Source organism: Acinonyx jubatus, chromosome X, assembly GCF_027475565.1.
Source record: "Acinonyx jubatus isolate Ajub_Pintada_27869175 chromosome X, VMU_Ajub_asm_v1.0, whole genome shotgun sequence".
NCBI lineage: Eukaryota > Metazoa > Chordata > Mammalia > Carnivora > Felidae > Acinonyx > Acinonyx jubatus.
The window spans coordinates 123,657,319-123,677,826 of NC_069389.1; the positions used below are offsets into that span (position 1 = coordinate 123,657,319).

At 47.7% G+C, this 20,508-nt stretch overlaps 1 protein-coding gene across 2 annotated transcripts in view; it reads right to left on the minus strand.

The window, feature by feature from the left end:
• The window catches only part of GAB3 (GRB2 associated binding protein 3), a 75,717-nt gene that overhangs the window by 27,290 nt on the left and 27,919 nt on the right, over positions 1-20,508 (minus strand). For both annotated transcript variants that reach the window (XM_053201901.1, XM_053201902.1), the window contains exons 2-4: positions 10,344-10,647; positions 7,733-7,949; positions 6,585-7,063 (exon numbers count right to left, since the gene is read on the minus strand). In XM_053201901.1, the coding sequence (XP_053057876.1) occupies positions 6,585-7,063; positions 7,733-7,949; positions 10,344-10,647 (1,000 nt within the window). The remainder of the gene's footprint in view (positions 1-6,584; positions 7,064-7,732; positions 7,950-10,343; positions 10,648-20,508) is intronic.

A 20,508-nucleotide genomic window follows, 5' to 3' on the forward strand; every position in this document is an offset into this window, starting at 1 on the left:
TGAAGCTTTAAGAAAATTACGGTACAAAAAAAAGAAAATTATGGTATAAAAATACTATCAATAATGTTTACCTGATGGGATTTAGAAAATCAAGAGGGAAGTAAAATACATATGGTGTTAGCATTTAAAGTGGGGAGAGGTAATTAGGTCGAAACATTCTAACGTCTTTGCATTACTTTGGGAGAAGCGCACAGATACTGACGAGGTTAAGGAGGTGACATGGAGAAAGGACTCACTGAAAGAACAGGAATGTGCCACACAACTTCCAAAGGAGTAGAGGTTAGACCTGAAGAGATGTAGCAAACCCAACTCAGAAGAAAGCAGGGGATGAGATTACAAATAAGAAATTTTGTACAAACAGGAAAAAACAGAAACCACAAAATAAAACGGTAAAAACAAATCTAATTAGTGTAAATGGGTTAACCTTTCTAGTTAAAAGAGAAAGGCTATCAAAACAGATGAAAAATTTAAAAGAACGATACAGGATGGAGCCCTGCATTGGCTCCATGCTGAGCGTGGAGCCTGCCTGGGATTCTCTCCCTCCCTCTCTCTCTGCCACTCCCTCGCTCGTGCTCTAAAAAAAATAACAATACAAAAAAAGCTACATGCTTTTTATAAGAAACACATCTAGGGACGCCTGGGTGGCTCAGTCACTTAAGCATCTGACTCTTGATTTCGGCTCAGGTCATCTTGTGCGTGTGCTCTCTCTCTCTCTCTCAAATAAATTAAAAACAAAAGAAACACCTCTAAAATTTGGTCATGGAAAATATGAAAACCAAAGAATGAGAAAATGTGTACCGTGCAAATACTGAGCAAAAGAATGCCGATTAATATTTTAGTATTTAGTACTTAATATAGGCATAGCTACATTAATATCACATAAGGCAGACTTTAAGACAAAAACATTACTACAGAGTCATGACAAATTGATAAAAGTTTCAGTTCACTAGAAACAATATACAAATTCTAAGAGATATGTAACTAATAACATAGCTTTAAATTATATACAGAAAACTCTGACAGAATGATAAGGGAGAAAGAGACACTCTTCAGTCATAGGGATAGATTTTAGCATACCTTGCTCGGTACCTGCTACAAGGGAACAGAATCAGTGCCAACAGAGGAGGAATAGATGACATGACCACTAAAGAACTTGACCTAAGCATGTGTCCTTGTCAGGTATATTCAGAACATTCACAGAAATACCTATGTATTGAGCCACAGAAGAAATCTCAAATTCCTAAGGATTGAACTCATGCAAAGTATGTTCTCTAAAATGTAGTAAGCTACAGGGGAGCCTGGGCGGCTCAGTTGGTTGAGGGTCTGACTTCAGCTCAGGTCATGATCTCTCGGTCAGTGAGTTCAAGCCCCACATGGGGCTCTGTGCTGACAGCTAAGAGCCCGGAGCCTGCTTTGGATTCTGTGTCTCCCTCTCTCTGCCCCTCCCCTGCTCATGCTATGTTCTCTTTCTCAAAAACGAATAAATGTTAAAAAAAAATTAAATGTAATCAACTAGAAAAACAACTAGAAAATCCTCAGGTTTGGAAATTAAGAAATGGAGTTGTACATAATGCATAGGGCAAAGAAGAAGCCACAATGAAAACTAGAAAAAATTTTGAACTGAATTAAAATGAAAATATGACCCTCAAAACTTATGGGATGTGGCTAAGACAATGTTTATAGAAACTCTGTAGCCTTAAACACGTATATTTGACAAGAAAGAAAGAAATTCAATGACCCACCAATCCACGAAAGGAACTTAGAAAAATATGCAAATTACCTCCAAGGAAGTACAACAAGGGTCAGGAAACTTTTTCTGGAAAGAGCCAAATAGTATTTTTTTCCCACAACCCCTTAAGAGTTAAAAAAAAAAAAAATTCTTAGTTGGTGGGCTGAAACAAAACAAAACAAAACAAAACAACAACAACAATAACAAAAAACAGGCTGTTGGTCAGATTTGGCCCATAGGCCACAGTTTGGTGGCCCAAGAAGGAAGGAAATAATGAAGATATGAGCAAAAATTAATGCAACAGAAAACAAATATACAACTGGAAAAAAATCAACAAAGCCAAATTCTGTACTCTGGGAAGAAAACAAAGCCAAAACAAAACAGAGGCACCTGGCTGGCTCAGTGAGTGGAGCATGCAACTCTTGATCTTGGGGTTGTGAGTTCAAGCCCCGTGTTGGGTGTAGAGCCTACTTAAAACAAAACAAAATAAGAATAACTAGTATCAGTGATAAACTGCCAGTAAGACTGATTAAGAAATACAGATGAAGGCCCACATTATCGATATCAGGATTGAAAAGAAGCTATTATAATAGATCCTACAGGTAGCAAGAGGCTATTATAATCAATTTTATGATAATAAATCTGAAAAGGTAGGAGAAATAGACTGCTTGAAAAATACATAAAATCTGAAATAGTTTATTAAAGACTAAAGAAGGAAATTGAATCTTTAATTTAAACATCTTTCCACAAAGCAAACCCCATGTCCCAATGGTTTTTCTAGTAAATTCTACTAATCAACTAAGGTAGAATACCAACCATACACAAATTTTTCCAAAGAATAAAAAGGAGGAAAACTTCTTAGTTTGTTCTACGAAGTCTGCATAGCCTTTTTTTTTTAAACCAAATCCTGACACATTTATCACAAAAAAAGAAAATTATAGGACAACCTCCCTCAGATAAAAAAACATGTTCAAAACAAAATATGAGCAAACAAATCTAGTAATTTATTAAAAGGGCACCCTTTATGATGAAGTTGAGTTTATTTCAGAAATGCAGGTGGGGGTCCCTGGGCGGCTCAGTCAGTTGAGCATCCGACTTCAGCTCAGGTCATGATCTCACAGTTTGTGGGTTCGAGCCCCGCATCGGGCTCTGTGCTGACAGCTCAGAGCCTGGAGTCTGCTTCGGATTCTGTGTCTCCCTCTCTCTGCCCCTCCCCGTTCTTACTTTGTCTCACTCTGCCTCTCAAAAATAAATAAATGTAAAAAAAAATTTAATTAAAAAAAAGGAATGCGAAGTAGGTATGGCATTCAAAAATCAACCAATAAGGGGCACCTGGGGGCTCAGTTGGTTAAGTGTCCAACTCTTGGTTTCAGCTCAGGACATGATCTCATGGTTTCTGACTTTGAGCCCTGTGTTGGGCTCTGTGCTGGCAGTGCAGAGCCTGCTTGGGATTCTCTGTCTCCCTCTCTCTCTGCCTCTCCCACACTCTTGCTCTCTCAAAATAAATGAATAAACTTAAAAAAACCAATAAACTTCCTCACATCTTAAGAGAATAAAAGAGAAAAATCGTATGATCATAAAATGTTTCAACAAATTCAATATCCATTTATGATTTACAAAATATAACACTTGGGGTGCCTGGGTGGCTCAGTCGGTTAAGCATTCAACTCTTGGTTTAGGCTCAGGTAATGGTCTCATTGTTCTTGGGTTCAAGCCCTGCATCGGGCTCTGCGCTGACAGAGCACAGCCTGCTTGGGATTCTCTCTCTCCTTCTCTCTCTGCCCCTCCCCAGTTCTTTCTCACACACAAAGTAAATAAACTTTAAAAATAAATAATAAAAAATAACAAAAATAACAAAATAACTTAGCAAAGTAAGGTTATCAGAGAATGTCTTTAAGCTAATGAACGGTATGAATGGTATCTACAGAAATCTGCAAGCCACATTATAAATGTGAAACGCTGGACGCATTTCATCTGAGACCAGGAATAAGACAAGGATCCCTGTTACCGCCCCTCCTATTCAACAATGTCTTGGACTCCCTAGCCGAAGCAGCGACAGAAGAAAAAGTAAATGGAAGATAGGTGTTATGAAAGATGAAATGAAGGAGCACCTGGCTGGCTCAGTCGGTAGAGCGTGTGATGCTTGACCTCGGGGTTGTAAGTTTGAGCCCCACATTGGGTGTACAGATTACTTAAAAATAAAATCTTAAAAAAAAAAGATGAAATGGGGGCGCTGGGGTGGCTCAGCTGCTTAAGTGACTGACTTCAGCTCAGGTCATGTTTAGGAAAGCTAGATAACAGGGGCACCTGGGGGCTCAGTCAGTTAAGGGTCTGACTCTTGATCTCGGCTCAGGTCATGATCTCATGGTTTGAGAGATTGAGCCCCATCAGTGCAGAGCCTGCTTGGGATTCTCTCTCTCTCTCTCTCTCTCTGCCCCTCCCCTGCTTGGGCACACACACCTGCTCTTTGTCTCTCTCTCAAAATAAATAGGTAAGTATTTTTAAAAAAGAAAAGCTAGGGGCGCCTGGGTGGCTCAGTCAGTTAAGCCTCTGACTCGATTTAGGCTCAGGTCATGATCTCGCAGTTCATGAATTCAAGCTCCACATCAGGTTCCATGCTGACAGTGCAGAGCCTGCTTGGGATTTTGTGTCTCTCTCTCTCTCTCTCTCTCTCTCTCTCTCTCTCTCTAAATAAGAAATACATGGGAACACATTAATAAGAGATACCCAAGGCTTCCCTAAAATGTATCAAATTATAGACAGAAATCAAATAAGACTTATATAAACCTATATAAATAGAAGGATATTTCCTCTTCATGAATTGAAAACCTCAACATTGTATAGGTGCCAAATCTTCACAAACTGGTCTTTAGATACGATGCAGTCCTCCTCAAATCCTCAATATATTTGTGTATGTATGCTTGGAACACGATCAGCTGACTCTAAACTTGGCCTAGAATAGGCATGGCACTCTTTAAGAACAGGTAGGAAGACTTCAATACAGAAATGTCAATAACAAAGGGAGCGTGACACTGGTGCAGACTGGACCACAGGGCCCAATGGGAGAGAAAGCAGAACTGAGATGCAACCCCACCCCCCAACACGCAGCATTTCATTTGTGACAGAGGGGGCACTGGAAAGTGTGGGGAATTCAAGGGCCTTTCCAATCAATGGCACTGGGTCATTGGATAGATATCCACGTGAACAGTAATGAACCTTGCCACACACGACCTTGGATTCCAGGCAGGCCTCAATGGGGAAGGCAGAACAATTGATCTGACGTATTCCCTCTGCTTTATTGGATCCATTTTGTTTCTAACCATCACTGTTGTTTTGGTCTTTATTTCATGGTCAAAACCTCTATATTAATGAGTTTTAGCTTTTTGTTGGCCTTCATGTAAAAAATACAACCTAATGGTTTTATGTGTTGAAATTTTAAATTATATCAATATTTTTGTTCTTCAATGTGAGTTTTTTTAAAGATTTTATTTTTAAGTAATCTCTATACCCAACTTGGGGCTCTAACTCACAACCCCGAGATCAAGAGTCACACGCTCCACTGACTGAACCAGCCAGGCACCCCTTCAATTTGAGACTTTTGATTCATTTTCATATCCTATCATTCTACTGGTCTGGTCACTTCACTTTCCACAATCTGCTTACGTAGTCTTTCAGCTTTCCCTTTCTGCCCACCATTCACACATTAGCTCATTAAGACCCTTTGTGTACCCCGGGGCGCCTGGGTGGCTCAGTCAGTTAAGGGTCTGACTTCGGCTCAGGTCATGGTCTCACGGTTCGTGAGTTCGAGCTCCGCATTGGGCTGTGGGCTGACAACTCAGAGCCTGGAGCCTGCTTTGGATTCTGTGTCTCCCTCTCTCTGCCCTCCCCTGCTCGCACTCTGTCTCTCTCTGTCTCTCAAAAAAATGAATAAACGTTTAAAAAAATGTAAAGAAAGACCCTTTGTGTACTCTGCATGTCCTCATATCGTTGAGGTTGTCCAAAAGGAGTAATATGTAAAGGTCACATCACTAGGGACACTAGGGGAGGTCTTTGCCAGAGTGACTTAGCTCCTCAGTCAGAATGAGAAATTTCTACAATTTTAAATGAGTTTGTATTCCTGAAATTTGCATAATTCCTTTAAGATAGGACCTCATTGGTAGCAGTGTGGGAGTGATTATTTTGATTATATTTGGTTGGGAAAGTGGCGAGAGATGAAGGGGGAGGGGGAAGCAAGGCAACTCCATCAGAATAAACAGCTTTACAGGAAAGGGCAAAAGAGGGCTCCAGGAGGGCATGCCAATAAACCAAGCTGATAGGGCTGCGTCAGCATTACCTTGGTGCTGACAGCTTGGTACACAGCTACGTCACTAGCGTCCGGCCAGTGACACTTGGAAAGAACAGGCCAGGTGGGGGGATGAATGGGGTTGACAGGATTGTGGGAAAGTCAAAGAGCTGGGGTCTACCCTCTCGGTTCTCACTATGCGTGTGAGGGCCAAAGAACGGAATCTGGCTGAATTGAGGCAAAAGATCTCAGCTTCTGTATAGAGTGGGACCCTGAGTGACTCCAAACAAACACCAGGAGCTGCGTCTCAGGCGGGAAGCCCGTCACGTGGACAGGGACATGGCTAACGGACAAGGGCTCCCACTTCCTTCGGCAGCCACCGAGACCGAAGTGTCTGCCGGCGGCCGGGCTTGAAGAAGAACTGCCAGCATTCGGGCTGTGTGCTTCCACCAATGGCCTGGCCCTACTGGCAGGCGGGAGCGGCTTGAGCAACGGACACTTGCAGTGCCCTCGTGTGGACACGAGGAGTAAAAGGAGGCAGGCTTCACTGTGAGTTTAGCATCCAACACTTACCTTTCCAGGTTCTCATGCTATCTAAACCAGAGAGAGAGATTCTTCTCGCTGCCATAGTGCACTCTGGCTTCTTGATGCCGCCATGCCCACTCCACACGACCTGTTCTTCTTGGTGCCGTTCAGAGAGATGGCTTGGCTTAGGGGGGCGGGGCGGTGGCACGTTGGACATAATGTCTGGTTCTTTTACCACACAGGGCAAGGAACCTTGGTTTTTATCTACCTGAACGGTGGGATTTAAGGAAGTTTCCAGCAATGCTGAAGAGAAGTGGTCCTTGGCTGGCCCATTGATATCTCTACTCCATATCAGGGCAGCCTGAGGCTTCGTGGAAGGCACCTTCTGAGATCCATTCCCATGGCGTGAGGGGTGGACCAAGTTACTGGGGAGCGCGGGCTGCAGGCAGTCAACAAAAACGTCATCAAATGAACTCTGTTCCAACGAGCGGTCTGAGTTTGACCAGCTATCACATCTGGTGGGTAGACTGAGGGAAGAAAAGCATATAAATTTGACTGAAATGAAGCAAGTCCCTGGCAGAAATCAGAAAAAGAAAGCCAGGGCGCCTGAGTGGCTCAGTGGGTTGAGCCTCTGACTCTTGATTTCAGCTCAAGTCATGATCTCGCAGGTTGTGGGTTCGAACCCCACGTCGGGCTCTGCGCTGATAGAGCGGAGCCTGGTTGGGATTCTGTCTCTCTCTTTCTCCGCCCCTCCCACTCTTTCTCGCTCTCTCTCTCAAAACAAACAGATAAACTAAAAAAAAAAAAAAAAAAAAAAGCCATCTACCCATAGATAAAACCCACGCTGGCCTCTCTCCCATGCCTCTCTCCCTCTGCAACCCTCACCAGGCCTTGGATGCGGGAAAAAACGGTTTGTTGGTTTTCGCCATCATCTCAGTGTGGGATACGTAGGAAAATGCGAGGTTGGAAACTTTGTGGGAAAGCCACAGTGCTGGAATGCAGGACTCATCCCTCACCGTGGCTCCCGTGTCCCTACACCTTGGCTGCAGCAGGAAGAGGCGAGGGGAGACATGCCCGCTAGAAGGCGCTGCTGTGTCCTGAGCGGTCGGGCACACGGAGACTGTGTGCGTGACAGAGTTCGCCAGAGAAGGCGGTGGACCTTCCACAAACGTGCAGAGACGCGCACACGAGCATACCTGGTGTGACGTGGTCTTCCGGTCTCACAGTCGGACAGAATCAGATAATCAGGAAGGGAGAGAGACTCGGACTCACTCCTGCTTTCCTCAGTGGCACCGGTGTTGGTGCTCAGGTTGTCACTCGGCAAGGAGGAGCTGACGGCGTGGGCCGCGGGCAGGAAGCTGGCAGGGGCTGGCTGCAGGGATGGGGGCATGCGCGAGAAGCTGTCCACAGAATCTGCCGGAGAAATCATTTCCTGGGTTAACGTTTGAGAACGGCTTTAGCACTCACTCACAACTCCTGCGACAGCCAAATAGAAGATGGGAATCACAGCTGGTGTTTGTACTGATGGAGGAGACCATTTCCCCGAGCTATAAACAATGTCTGGGGAAGAAGGCCAATGTTCCAAGAAAGAAGTGTTGAATCAATTAAGAGTAAAAAAAGCCAAGCATTCTTGGCCTAAAAATCTGCGGTAACAGAGTCCACTCACAGCTTCTTTATAGCTCACAGCCGTAGACCTGCGTTACTATTTATGCACTCCACAAATACGTATACGTGCACGTACATTTATGCATAATAAATATGCATGTACTTACATATGCGCACGTGCATATATGTATGTGTGCATATAGATATACATGTCTATGTCCACAGAGAATATCTACTATTGCACCTACTATGTGCCCAGAACTGTTCTAACTCTGCCGAGACAAAAACCCTGCCCTCACTGGAATCTACAGTCCATTAGAGGAGACAGACAAATAAAACATAAATAAATAATACCGTCAACGATGTGTAAGGAAGAGAAAAGAAAGAAATAGAGTGTGATGGCTGGTAAAGCCAGCATTTCTCAAGAAGTGCGACATTCAGAAACTTCCAGTGAAAAGGCTGCTTTTACTTCCCCTTTCAACCAAGTTGGCAGACGTTCTGGATTCCTGAGTCAGAGTGGCCCAGAACTGCCTGAGTTCAAGTCCAGGCTCTACTATCTAGCTGTTGAGACTTTGGTTAAGTTACCTGCTGACTGCAAGTTTCCTTCTTTGCAAAGTGGAGATGCTAATAGTACACATGCCACAAAATCAGTCTGGGGATAAGATGAGTTAATACACAAAAGCATGTAACAGAGTTCCTGGCCAGAGTACTCATGATGTGTTGACTACCTATGGTTGTCGCATGTGGAACCAAACACTTTATGCGAGAAGCCACAAGAAAGCCCTTCGGGCATGGTTCTCAGATGGAGAGGACTCTGCTCTTATGACCTTCTAAAAACTAAGGCGGGGGGCTACAGGGAATGATAAAGGTCATAGGGGGTGGTTTCTGGCTTCCTCCAACTTCATACCAGAACCTTCCATCTTCTGCCCAGTGCCTGACTCGTTCCTGTTCGTCTCTGGATACTAGGACACGTGTTACCTATCTGTTTTCGGGTAACTCCTGGATGAGGAAAGACACGGAAGAGACGTGTAATGTGGCACATGAATACGGATCTGGCTTGGGCTGAAGGTAGGGACGAGGGCGGCGAAGAGTGAGTGGCGAGCCAGGCAGAGTTGGTCAGGGAGGCTCTGCTTGTGTGCTCACTGTTGGATGCCAGCCAGGAAGGATTCGCTGCAGCTTTGCAAGTAAGCTTGCCATCACTTCATTTCCTTTGGTTTGAGTGCTCTCGAGGCTCAGTAATGCAACCAAATGGCTAGCTGCACTTACTAAGCTTCCCAGGTTCCTGAAGAGAACAGGACTTTGTCCTCAGGAAGCACACCCTTCTGTGCCATCCAAGAGAACCGGACGGGCTCTCCACCGCCACCTAGCGGTGTGAGGCATGTTTCAGCGGCAGGTGATAAGCACACAGTAATGCTGTCAGCTGTGGAATCTAGGACTGAGGTTTTGTCTACCAGACTAACGTGCTAGAAGAAGTCAGATTCAAGGTCGCACAGTTTGAGGATCAGGGCGTGGTGCAATGATGCCAGGGGCTCAACAGCAAAGTCCATGAAGGTGAGTGGATTGTAACCCTAGATGCAGTACAGCCAGTATATTACATAGAAAGGACACTGTGCGTGCATCTGTATGAGAGCGAGAGAGTGAGCGACAGAGAGAGCGAACAGGAGAAAGAACCCAGACATAGCCCAGAGCAATGTCAGAGCTAACTTGCCCTGAGCTGACCTTGAGACAATTGGAGACAGGACAAATTCTTCCCTGCCTATGAGTTCCGTTCTAGCATCCAGTGCAGAACAACCCACTAGACAACAGAAAAGCTAGACTTCCATGAATGTTGGAAAAACAGTAGTATTTAATATTTCTGGGAAATCAGCAGCCGCAACAGCATGGGGAAACTCAGAGCCCTACGGGACATCCTCACCCACATTCTACTTTTACTGCAAAAGCTACGGAGTGGCTTCAAGGCCACCAAAGTCACTTGTCATGCTCAGTGTGTGCACACTGGGGCCTGAAACCTAGAACCAGGTGAAAGGAAGCAGCTTCTAGAACCGTACTTTGTGGGAACAATTCTGATATCAAGGAGCCCGTCCGAATACCCTTGAGGAGGTGGGCTTGGCATCGTGATGTGTTTTCCCGCAGAAGTGCTTCAGGGTGCATCACATGCCCCAGGCCGCCCCCGGCTCACGGGAACCCCGGCCCTGCTCTCACCCGCACCATCCTCCAGTTGGCCGAAGTTGCAGACCTGACTGATGCTGTACACCCACACCAGCATTTCTACTTCGGTCTTAGCCACCAGATAGAATGTACGCAAAGCGGTCTTGACAATGAACACGAAGTTATTCTGAAATTCCTTCCGGACGAAGCCAGGGCCCACGTGCTTGCACACTGCACACTCGCTGAGGTCGATCACACGGATGGGCTTGCTCGAGTGCTTGGTCCTGTAGTACTCCAAGACGTCCGGGCTGCCGCTCATGCGGCCCCGCCGGAGGACGAACCAGCGCTTGCGCCAGGCCTGCGGGGAGGCAATTCGACAAGAAGTTACCGGACCCACGGCATGGGCTTCTCCAGCTCTGCCGAGAACCTGTTTCGTGACAAGGACGGCAGAGAAGCAGATCGACCACCCTAACAGTGAAATGCAATGTCCACCCAGCTTTGCATTAAATAGCTAGTACACCATATACAAGCCCCTTTATTCAATGATTTTAAGGATGGCTCGTCACTGGGGACTGCAGCAATGGCATTCGTGCCCACGGGTCAGAGGACCAGATCTATACAATCATCCCAACTGATGCAGCTGAGGAGTGTCACATCAATGCACATGTGTTCATGCTTACAAAAAAAAAAACTTAGTAACGAATGAGAAGAAAGCCTTCTTAGCACTATCTATCTGAATCCCAAAGCCAAGATTGGACGCAAAAATCAGGTACAAATCGTGAGTGCCCACCGTTGTCGGTATTGGCTAACATTATTTAACTTCTAGAGAATTGCTCAACAAGAAAAGAAAAATCATACACATTTGAGAGGAGAGAGGATTACCATCATCTGAAGTTTCTGACTGTCTTTCTGTAACTCCCAACTGCTTTACCATAACTCATTGAAGCTCCAAAACTATCCTGTGGGAAAGGTAATTGTTTTCTCTGTGTGTACATTTTATGTCTGAGAACACTGAGGTGCAGAGTAACGAATGTGGAGTAAAACAGTCAAGAGGAGGAGTGTAGCCAGCATTCCGTCCTAAACCACAGTGTGTCCCAAAAATCGGGATGTCCTAGGGGGCATTGGAAAATAGGTGTTGTTTGCTTGTCATCCAGGCGGGCGGGGGGGAGGTGCAGGGCAGGAACCATGTGGCTTAAGCTTTCACAGCCTGCTGACAAGCACTATGACAGCTGAAAGGAGAGAGCCAAGCATTGAGGTAAAATGATCACGCTTCACCTGATCCACACCCAAAAAAGAGAATGATGCTCCAGAGAAACCAGCACCGGGAGGTGGGAAGATGCTTTGCATGCCCCTGGAGCTCCTCAGTCCCCACTGTCCCCTGACCTGGAATGAGCTGCCTCCTTGGGTATGAGACCTAAGAAAAGACGTATCTGCAATTGACCACGGCCCTGCCATTCCAAGGAGTCTTCGCTGTTAACTTCCCCACCATCTCCTGAAGCCAGGGAGAAGGAAGTAAGGCCCTTCCTCAAAGCCGTCCATTTCCAGGGCGCCTGGGTGGCTCAGCTGGTTGAGCGTCCGACTTCGGCTCAGGTCATGATCTCGCGGTTCGTGGGTTCGAGCCCTGCACTGGGCTCTGTGCTGACAGCTCAGAGCCTGGAGCCCGCTTCAGATTCTGTGTCTCCCCCTCTCTCTGCCCCTCCCTGCTCATGCTCTGTCTCAAAAATAAATAAAAACATTAAAAAAATTTTTAAAAAGCCGTCCATTTTGTTACATTAGGGCACCCAGACACAGACCAGGGGAGCAGGCCGACGGGCCGACGGCGGGGCTGTTTTCCAGCGGAGACACTTGATGCTGCAGTTGGCAAGTGCAAGGGGCAGATTTATAGCTGTGGTTAGCTCTTCTGAGCGGTGGTGTGTGCGACAGCAGGAAGTGCGGGCTTCTGCCAGGAGGCATGGTGACCACTGGGACAGGAAGTCCTTTCTATCTCTAGCTTCTTGGGCCTGACACATTTATAAAGCCACCAGCTGAGACCAAGAGACCCCTGTAGAACGACAGGCCACCATCTGGGAAGAGTTCTCAGCTCCCTCACTGCCCAGGGAACCGGAGACCCGAGGCAGCAGAGAACCCAATCAAGCGCCGACAGGGGAAAGGCCAGTCATCACAAGAGACCTACCGTTACGCCTCCGAAAACCCCTGTGAGGCTGCGGCAATGGGGCAGGCACTCCGCGCTGGGTTGGGACAAGGAGGGAACAGGCACTTGGCAGGTGCGCCCGACCTTGGTTTCGCCTCTCTGAGGCGAGGTTTGGCCACTCAGAAGAGGGACAGAGCGGTGCGATTAAGCCCTCATCGTCAAAGATTAGAAACATAACAGCACGTTTGTGTGCTCATGGGGATGATTCAGGAAAGACAGGAAAATGCATGATTCAATAAACTCCTGTTGCAGAAACATGGCATCAGATGAGGTAAAGCCACTGAACAGAAGTGCTCAAGTGTCACTGTGCAGTTCGGAACATGGGGGGATGGGAAATCGGGCAAACAGGGATGCAGGGCAGGCCCAGGGAAGGGTCCAGGGGACAAGGGAATGCCATGTGTACCCACTAAGGAAAGCTTTCACGGGGAGCCTGGGGCAGCCCGAACTTTCCAAAGGCTACTGTGGTAGGGAAATGTGAACAGGAACTTTGTTGTACTTCCCCAAACTGATTCTAAAAGAGGAAGTCAAACGGAGTGCAGAACCAAGTGTCAACTTAATTGTTCTTAGTTTTATGGGAACAGATTTCTCATCCTTTAAGAGCAGTTTGGGGGGGATAAAAGTAATAGCAAGAATCGCTGTGCATCCTGCCCGATGATGGAGAGAGAATTGGGTGAGAGCCAGGGTGGGGAAGGGATCTCAAGCCGTGGCAGTGGCTGCATGGGCGGAGGGTCGGCTGGGAACAGCATGAGCGCAAGAGGAGAATGACATGGTCGTGTCTGAATGTCACTCATTTGTTCAACAGCCATCTCCCAGTGGCCCGCTCATATGCTGACACCATGTGGGCATCGGGAAAACAGAGGGGACCAGGGCACAGGGCCGTGGGGGGCAGGGGAAGTGGGCAGAGGGATAAACAGACGATTGCAGTCCGGGAGGTCAGTCCTATGGTCACGGAAAGCCAAAATTCTCTGGGGACGCACAAAAGACACATGCGATTGCGGGGCCCAGGGAAGCTTCCAGGAGGAAGTGGTGGGGAAGCCAAGGCTGAAGAAGGGCCCAGGAAGCAGCTAGTGGAAAGGCTTCCGCTACAATTGCTTGCAAGTGTCTGGCCGCCGCTCGGGCTGCCGAGGCGTCCGCCGCAGAGACACCATCTCCAAGGGCGTGTGGCGAGCCCGCCACTGCACCCGGAGCAGGTCCCCTGACCCCACCCAGGCGACTTGACTGTACACATCTCGGCTGATTTGGATAGCTGACCGTTTGGGTCCCTTGTTTTTTCTCTCCACACGCTTGTGCGCCAAACTCCTCAAGAGCTGGCCCCTGAAACCCTATGCACCCCCCTTGACCCTAATAAAGGCAGAAGCCAGGCCCCTGGGAGCACTGTCTGTACCGACGACGTCGAGCCATGGCCCCAGGTATGTCGTGCACTTTCCAGGTGTGCACATGACAAAGGCCCTGAAAGCAGCCGGCCCGCGCAAAAGTGAGGCTCTTTACAATAAAACAGCGTGGGGCATCGGGCTGCCTCAGCCTAGATCATGAGTTCAAGCCCCATGTTGCATGTTGACATTTCTCAAAAATAAACTTAAAGACGGGCGCCTGGGTGGCTCAGTCAGTTGAGCATCCGACTCTTGATTTGGCCTCAGGTCATGATCTCACGGTTTGTGATTTCCAGCCCCTCGTTGGGCTCCGTGCTGACAGTGCAGAGTTTGCTGGGGATTCTCTCTCTCTTTGCCCTTCCCCATCTCCCCTTCTCTCTCTCTCTCCTCCTCAAAATAAATAAACTCTTTTAAAAAGATACAATGAAACAGTTCCAAGACATTAATCATGCAAACAGGTAAACAAAGGGAAAGAATCGATCACTATGCTGCCCTTCCTCGACAAGCCGTCCCACTGGGAAGATGAAGGCAAACACCTGTTTATAAATGCGTTCTGACCCATAAAGGAAAATAAATGACAGAATTCGAATATCCCCATTTTGCCACCCCTGCGAATCAGCAGCTATAGGCATGAGGCACCAACACTTGCTGGCTCAGGAAGCGAAATGGCACGAGGGTGTGATCGACCACAGGCCGACCCGGGGGGAGATCCGGCATCTCAAAGGCCCACGTTCCTCCACACATAAACAATAAGAAAAAGGGGGGCAGACTACCCAGGAGATGAAAACTTTATATCATAGTGCCTAGGGGATGTTCATCTGAGTGAATTGGTTTAAAATCCTTTTGGTTAGAAGAGGGCTTCTACCGAGGGCTCAGCTAATAATAATAATAATTCACAAGCCACATGTGTTTTATGTGGGTTGCTAGGTTTGTGCTTTCTTTTACGAGAGAGAGTGCACGGGGCTGGGGCAGAGAGAGAGGAGACAGAATCCCAAGCAGGCACCGCACTGTCAGCACAGAGCCCAACTTGGGGCTGGGACTCTAGAACCGGGAGATCATGAGCTGAGCTGAACCCAAGAGTCAGATGCCTAACCGGCTGAGTCCCCCAGCCACCCCCACTCAATAAACAGTTATTAAGTACCTACTGTGTGCCAGGCACTGTGCACAACAGGTGGAAGGATGCTGGAGGACTGGTGAACTCACAGAGGACGTGAGGGCTTGAGAGCTGCTGTCTCTTCTCACGTAGGAGCTCTTTACCTTTTAGAAGTGCAGGACCGCTAGCTTCCACGGCTGCCCTGAAGTCCGCCCCCTCCCCTTGGACCTCCTCCACTGCACACGTCCCAGAAGCAGCGCCATCATCATTTTATAAGTTATTCATAATTGTGGCTAATTGTGTGCACAGTGATTTTGCTTTCCAGATCCTCTCGGTGCAGGACATGCTCATCTTCACAGAGAAATGGAGTATAAAAAAAGGGGTTCCTTTTGAATTCTGATGCTGCTTCTCACTTTCTGGGCGGCCTTGAGCACTTGACCGCTGCAAACCTCGGCATGTGTAAACGGAGCCAGTATGCCCTGGCCTGCCTCCCGTGTGCTGTGATTGCGGCGAAGCCACGACAAATGGACAGAGAAACATTATCAATTTGAAAGTAACTTATAAAATGATGATGGGGCTGTGTGTTACCAGGGCACAAGGCACTGCTTGCCCTGGGGAAACTTTCTCCCCTGTGGAGTGCATACCCCACCCCCCCGCCCCCCGCAACCCATGCACCAATGGTTCTGAGGGCTTTTCTACCTCTGATAATCAAAAATCTGTTTCCCATGAGCCTTTCCTGCCACAGCCACCAAGCTGACTCATTACCACCCCATGAGTATCATCTCCAACAAGAAAAACCTGCAACATCCTGTAACCTTGTGGAAAAGTGTTTGTGCTCATTCCTCGAATCTGAGAAAGGTTAAAACTGAGCTCCTCCAGAAGGGTGTGTCTGGATCACAAGCCTGCTCATCTGTAGGGAAGTGTTAAAGGAATAAGTGAATCTCATCTTTCTAAGACTAAAAGCTATGTGTTGTTCTCCTCTTAAACCAACCCAACTTGCTGACTTCATAATTTACAAACACCTCGTAGTTTGGTTCTTGGTAGACAGTGACCCGCCGGGTCAAAGAAAAGCCCAAGTGCCAGCGAGCCTGGGATGGAATCTCAACTTCCCTGGGATGGGTTGAGTTAGGTCCCCCCACCCCCCCCATTCATATGCTGAAGTCCCAACCCCCTGGACCTCAGAGTGTGACTGGATTTGGAGACAGAATCTTTAGCAAGTTAAAATGACGCTATTAGTGTGGGAGCTAAGGGGAAAATGTGCACACGTGCATAGAAGGAATATATCACAACGAGGCAGAGAGGGAAGATGGCTATCAGCCAGCTAATCAGCCAGGAGAGAGGCCTGGGATGGATCCTTCCTCCCGGCCCTGCCGACATCTTGATCCCAGACTTCTAGCTTCTTAAATCGTAAGACAATACATTTCTGTTGTTTAAGCCACCCAATCTCTGGCACTTTGTCACAGCAGCTCCAGCAAATGGATATGTTCCTCAACCGTTGGTACACATTCGAATCACTCCACTTCCAGCCACACCAGTGTAGAACTGGCACTGAACTTACCCCCTACCCATAAAACCAACTAGACCAAGTAGATGCAACGAGTGCTTTTAGACACTGGACGACAGTCAGTGCAGGGCTGTGACCCGTATGAGAAGAGAAACGAAAGAGCTAAGCCCATAGACCATCCTGGCTTTCGGCTTCCAGGCCCATTTCTAGACCATGACAGTGAGGGGAGGGGGTCCTAAACAGAGCACAGCAGTCTTGCAGAGTTGAGAAGACAGAGATAAAAATTCTGGATGGTTGAGGTGGCTGAAATTTGCAGGGAACAGGGCCAGAGAGGATGAAGCTAGGTAAGGAAAGAGTTCCAGAAGCCTACAGAGGAACCGCTCCACAAGACCCGTACTAATGACAGCACGTGTACAGTGAAACTCCATGAGGTGAACCGAAACACAAATCCAAAAACAACGACCAGGGACCCACGAACTGAACACCTACCAGGGCTGGGACATGTCTGACTTCTGACCAGTTAGAGTGGAAAAACCTGAAACACTCAGGAGAGACTCTGGAAAGGCCACAGCTTAGAATTGGAATAGGCCAAACCAGCCCTGGAGTGGAGGTGCTCTAGACTTGCCCAAAGAAAGCTTAACAAGAAGCCTTGGAATGATCAAGACTAACAAACATGGCCTAATTATTCACAGAAGCTCAGGAAGAATGTGGTTGGCAGGGCACCTGGGTGGCTCAGTTGGTTAAGCATCCAATTTCAGCTCAGGTCATGATCTCGCGGTTCGTGGGTTCAAGCCCCGCATCGGGCTCTGTGCTGACAGCTCAGAGCCTGGAGCCTGCTTCTAATTCTGTGTCTCCCTCTCTCTCTGCCCCTTCCCGGCTCACGCTCTGTCTCTCTCTCCCAAAAATTATAAATAAACGTTAAACAAATTTTTTTAAGATAGATAAAGTTTAAAAATATATACACTATTACTCTTGAGAGGGGCGCCTAGAGGGGCCTCAGTCAGTTAAGCGTCCAACTCTTGATTTCCACTCAGGTCATGATCTCATGGTTTGTAGGATTGAGCCCCACGTGGGGCTCTGCACTCACAGCGGGAGCCTGCTTGGGATTATCTCTCTCCCTGTCTCTCCTCCACTTGCATGTTCTCTTTCTCTCTCCCTCAAAATAAATAATCAACTTAAAAATACTAGTCTTGAGAAAAATGACTATTTTTGTGGGTTCATAACAAACCTAATCACGAAGATTCACTCATGACACATTTATGCGGCAAGAGACTGGGATGTGATGGTGAACCAGGCAGATGCGATCTCTAAGCTGGACGCGAGGCAGTCACACAAGGCTTGGTACCAGACTTTTAAATCAAACACAGTAAATGCTCTATCCAGACACTGCAGCGGCCTGTTTGGGATTAAATTGGGGTGTGAAAGTGATCAGTTAAGCAAACCTAACATGAGCTTTTATCAGCTATTGAGACAGATTATCAAGGTTGGAGTTTACGAAGGAGACACCTTAGAAGTCTGAACATTTGATTTGTGCGCTCGGTTTTACTTGCAAAGTGAGATAAACCTGGCCAGGTTATAGCAATTTCACTTCTTGTGCTCCAGAATTCACTCCCATAAAATTGAAGTGGCCTGTCTGGATTATGTCCATTGTCAAAAAACACTGAAATGAACGGAGAAACATCCTGAAAGTCTCCAAGGCTGTAAAGAGACACCTCTGGTTTAAACTGCTTTTCTGGCCAGAGTGATTACTGTCCCTTTGTTTCGGCGGAATTGGCCCCCTGCCCCCTCTGCAGTGGTGAAATCCCAAAGCTATGAAATCATTTCCTCCACATACACACAGGATGGGTCCACAACCTGCCTTTGCAGCCAGGCTTCCCAAGTCAGGCTGAAGGAACAGGACCTCCATGTGGCTGCACTGGGAGCTAGGTTTCGACCCTTCGGTATTGCTGGTCCCTGAAGTACCTGCAGAGCATTGTTGATGTGGGCTTGTGGCGCAATGGACAGACTAGCGCTGTGGCCGTGAAGGGGGAATGGGAAGGACCCCTGTGTTGGAACAGATCTACATAGTGACAGCGGTGGTGGTCACGCGAAACTACGGCTGATGAAAGTGCACTGATGCGCACACAGGCACGCGTGTGCGTGTGTGACAGGGGAAGCCTGCAGCAGCTCTCGGATGTTCCCGATGTCATTTACTGGTTGTGTAAGATAGAGACACTAGGGGAACAACAGAGGGCCAGCAGCCTCCTGGGGATCTAATGATGTTTCTAAATAAGCTTACAAAAACATCCTCCACCCAAAAGAAGAGAGTACAGAAAGCTGGCAGAGGGGGTGTGCACAAAACATGCTTGCCTTCACTCCACGTGTGTCCACACTTACAGTCACCGAACGGGAAGCGTGCTGGGGACAGAGAGAACTAAGATGCAGGCTCTGCTTCTACAATGCTCACGGTGGTCTCGTGGGCCTGGTGCACTGATGGGATGTGCTGCGTGGATGAATTTGCAACCGCCGAGAGGGTAGGAGCGACAGTCGGTGAAGCTGGAGCGGTGGCACCAGCCTGTGGAAGACGCGGAATTGCTAGTCCCGGCCCACCAAGGGCACGTGACCACAGCGGAGGGAGGCCTCCACGCTGAATGGCAGGCTCTGGTTTACAAATGCGCAGACACCTCACTGTGCAATGTGGTACCGACTGCTCGGAGTGCTCTGCGTGGGACAGCGGCACAGGAGCTGCCACCAATGGCATTCCTTTCTCTTACCAGTTTATCAACTTTTACTCATAATCCTGTGAAGTGCTCAAAGCAGTGAATTTTTCCAGAACAGGAAGTGTCTTGTTCATTAATGCAAGTTTCATCACTCCCCCTTCAGCGTTCAAGAACACTCTGTAACTTGGGAAGCCTGCGTGGCTCAGTCGGTGAAGCGTCCGACTTTGTCTCAGGTCGTGATCTCTCAGTTCGTGAGTTCGAGTCCCATGTCTGGCTCTGTGCTGGCAGTGTGGAGCCTGGAGCCTGCTTTGGATTCTGTGTCCCCCTCTCTCCCTGCCCATCCCCTGCCGGCACTGTCTCTCTCTGCCTCTCAAAAATAAACAAACATTAAAAAAATGTTTTAAACAACACTCTATAACTTAAGAAGTTGAACAAAAATTAGTTGAAATTCCAGAAAAGCAAAAACAGTGGGAGTTGGTCGGTGACCCGGGAAGGTATCTGAACACGTCACCAGGCAGGTTTTCCAGCTGGCTGATCCGGCCTCTCCTGCAGCTTCCTGGGAGGCATCTGGAGGGAAACAGTGACACAGCAGTGCCCTGCAAGTCACGTGTCCGAGCCCTCTCAGCAAAGACTGTTTTATCCCACACAACTATCAGAAGCATTTCCCCTGATTTAGCTGTCTTCCAAAGTGGAATATTTCTGTCCCTTTACATGCACTCTTCTCTAGAGATCAGAAGACGGGGAGGAAAAAAAAGCAAAGACAAATAAGACTGGCCCTTGTCTGATTTACGGACTGACTTTTCATTTCCTCTTACATCCTTCCTCAACACTGTTCCTCTACGAGCAGGTTCCCCCCGCTGGCTTTTTCTTGTTGTTCTGTTGCCGTTGATGTGGGCTTCGTAAATGCTAGCTAGTGTTTAGAAAAGCTAACGAGTCAATCACCGCCGCCATTTGTACGGCCCCCAGGGATCTTGGATGCGGTCCCAGAACATGAGATGAAGGGGAGCAGTTGGTAACGACCTGAAGTTCCCCCATTCTCTTCCCAATGGCCTCGCCATGAAAGTACTCAGGAAGTTTGGGGCGTGTTTATGGGTTGCAAAAGGTGAAAATCATCAAACAAACAGAATTCTGAATAATGTTCCACTTTCTCTCCGCCTTCTACTTCCTTGCCAAAGGGGACCGCAAAAGCCATGGGACCCAAGGGCAGCGGGTCGGGAATTTCCAGGAGCCCGTTACACTGCTCCTCTTTGTCCTGGCTCAGTGCCAGTAGCCCTGGGATTGCTGGTGACCCTTCAGCCTGATGGCCTGTAACCTTCTGTTCGCTGCCAGATACAGCTAAGACTTGTCCCAGGCATGGAACAA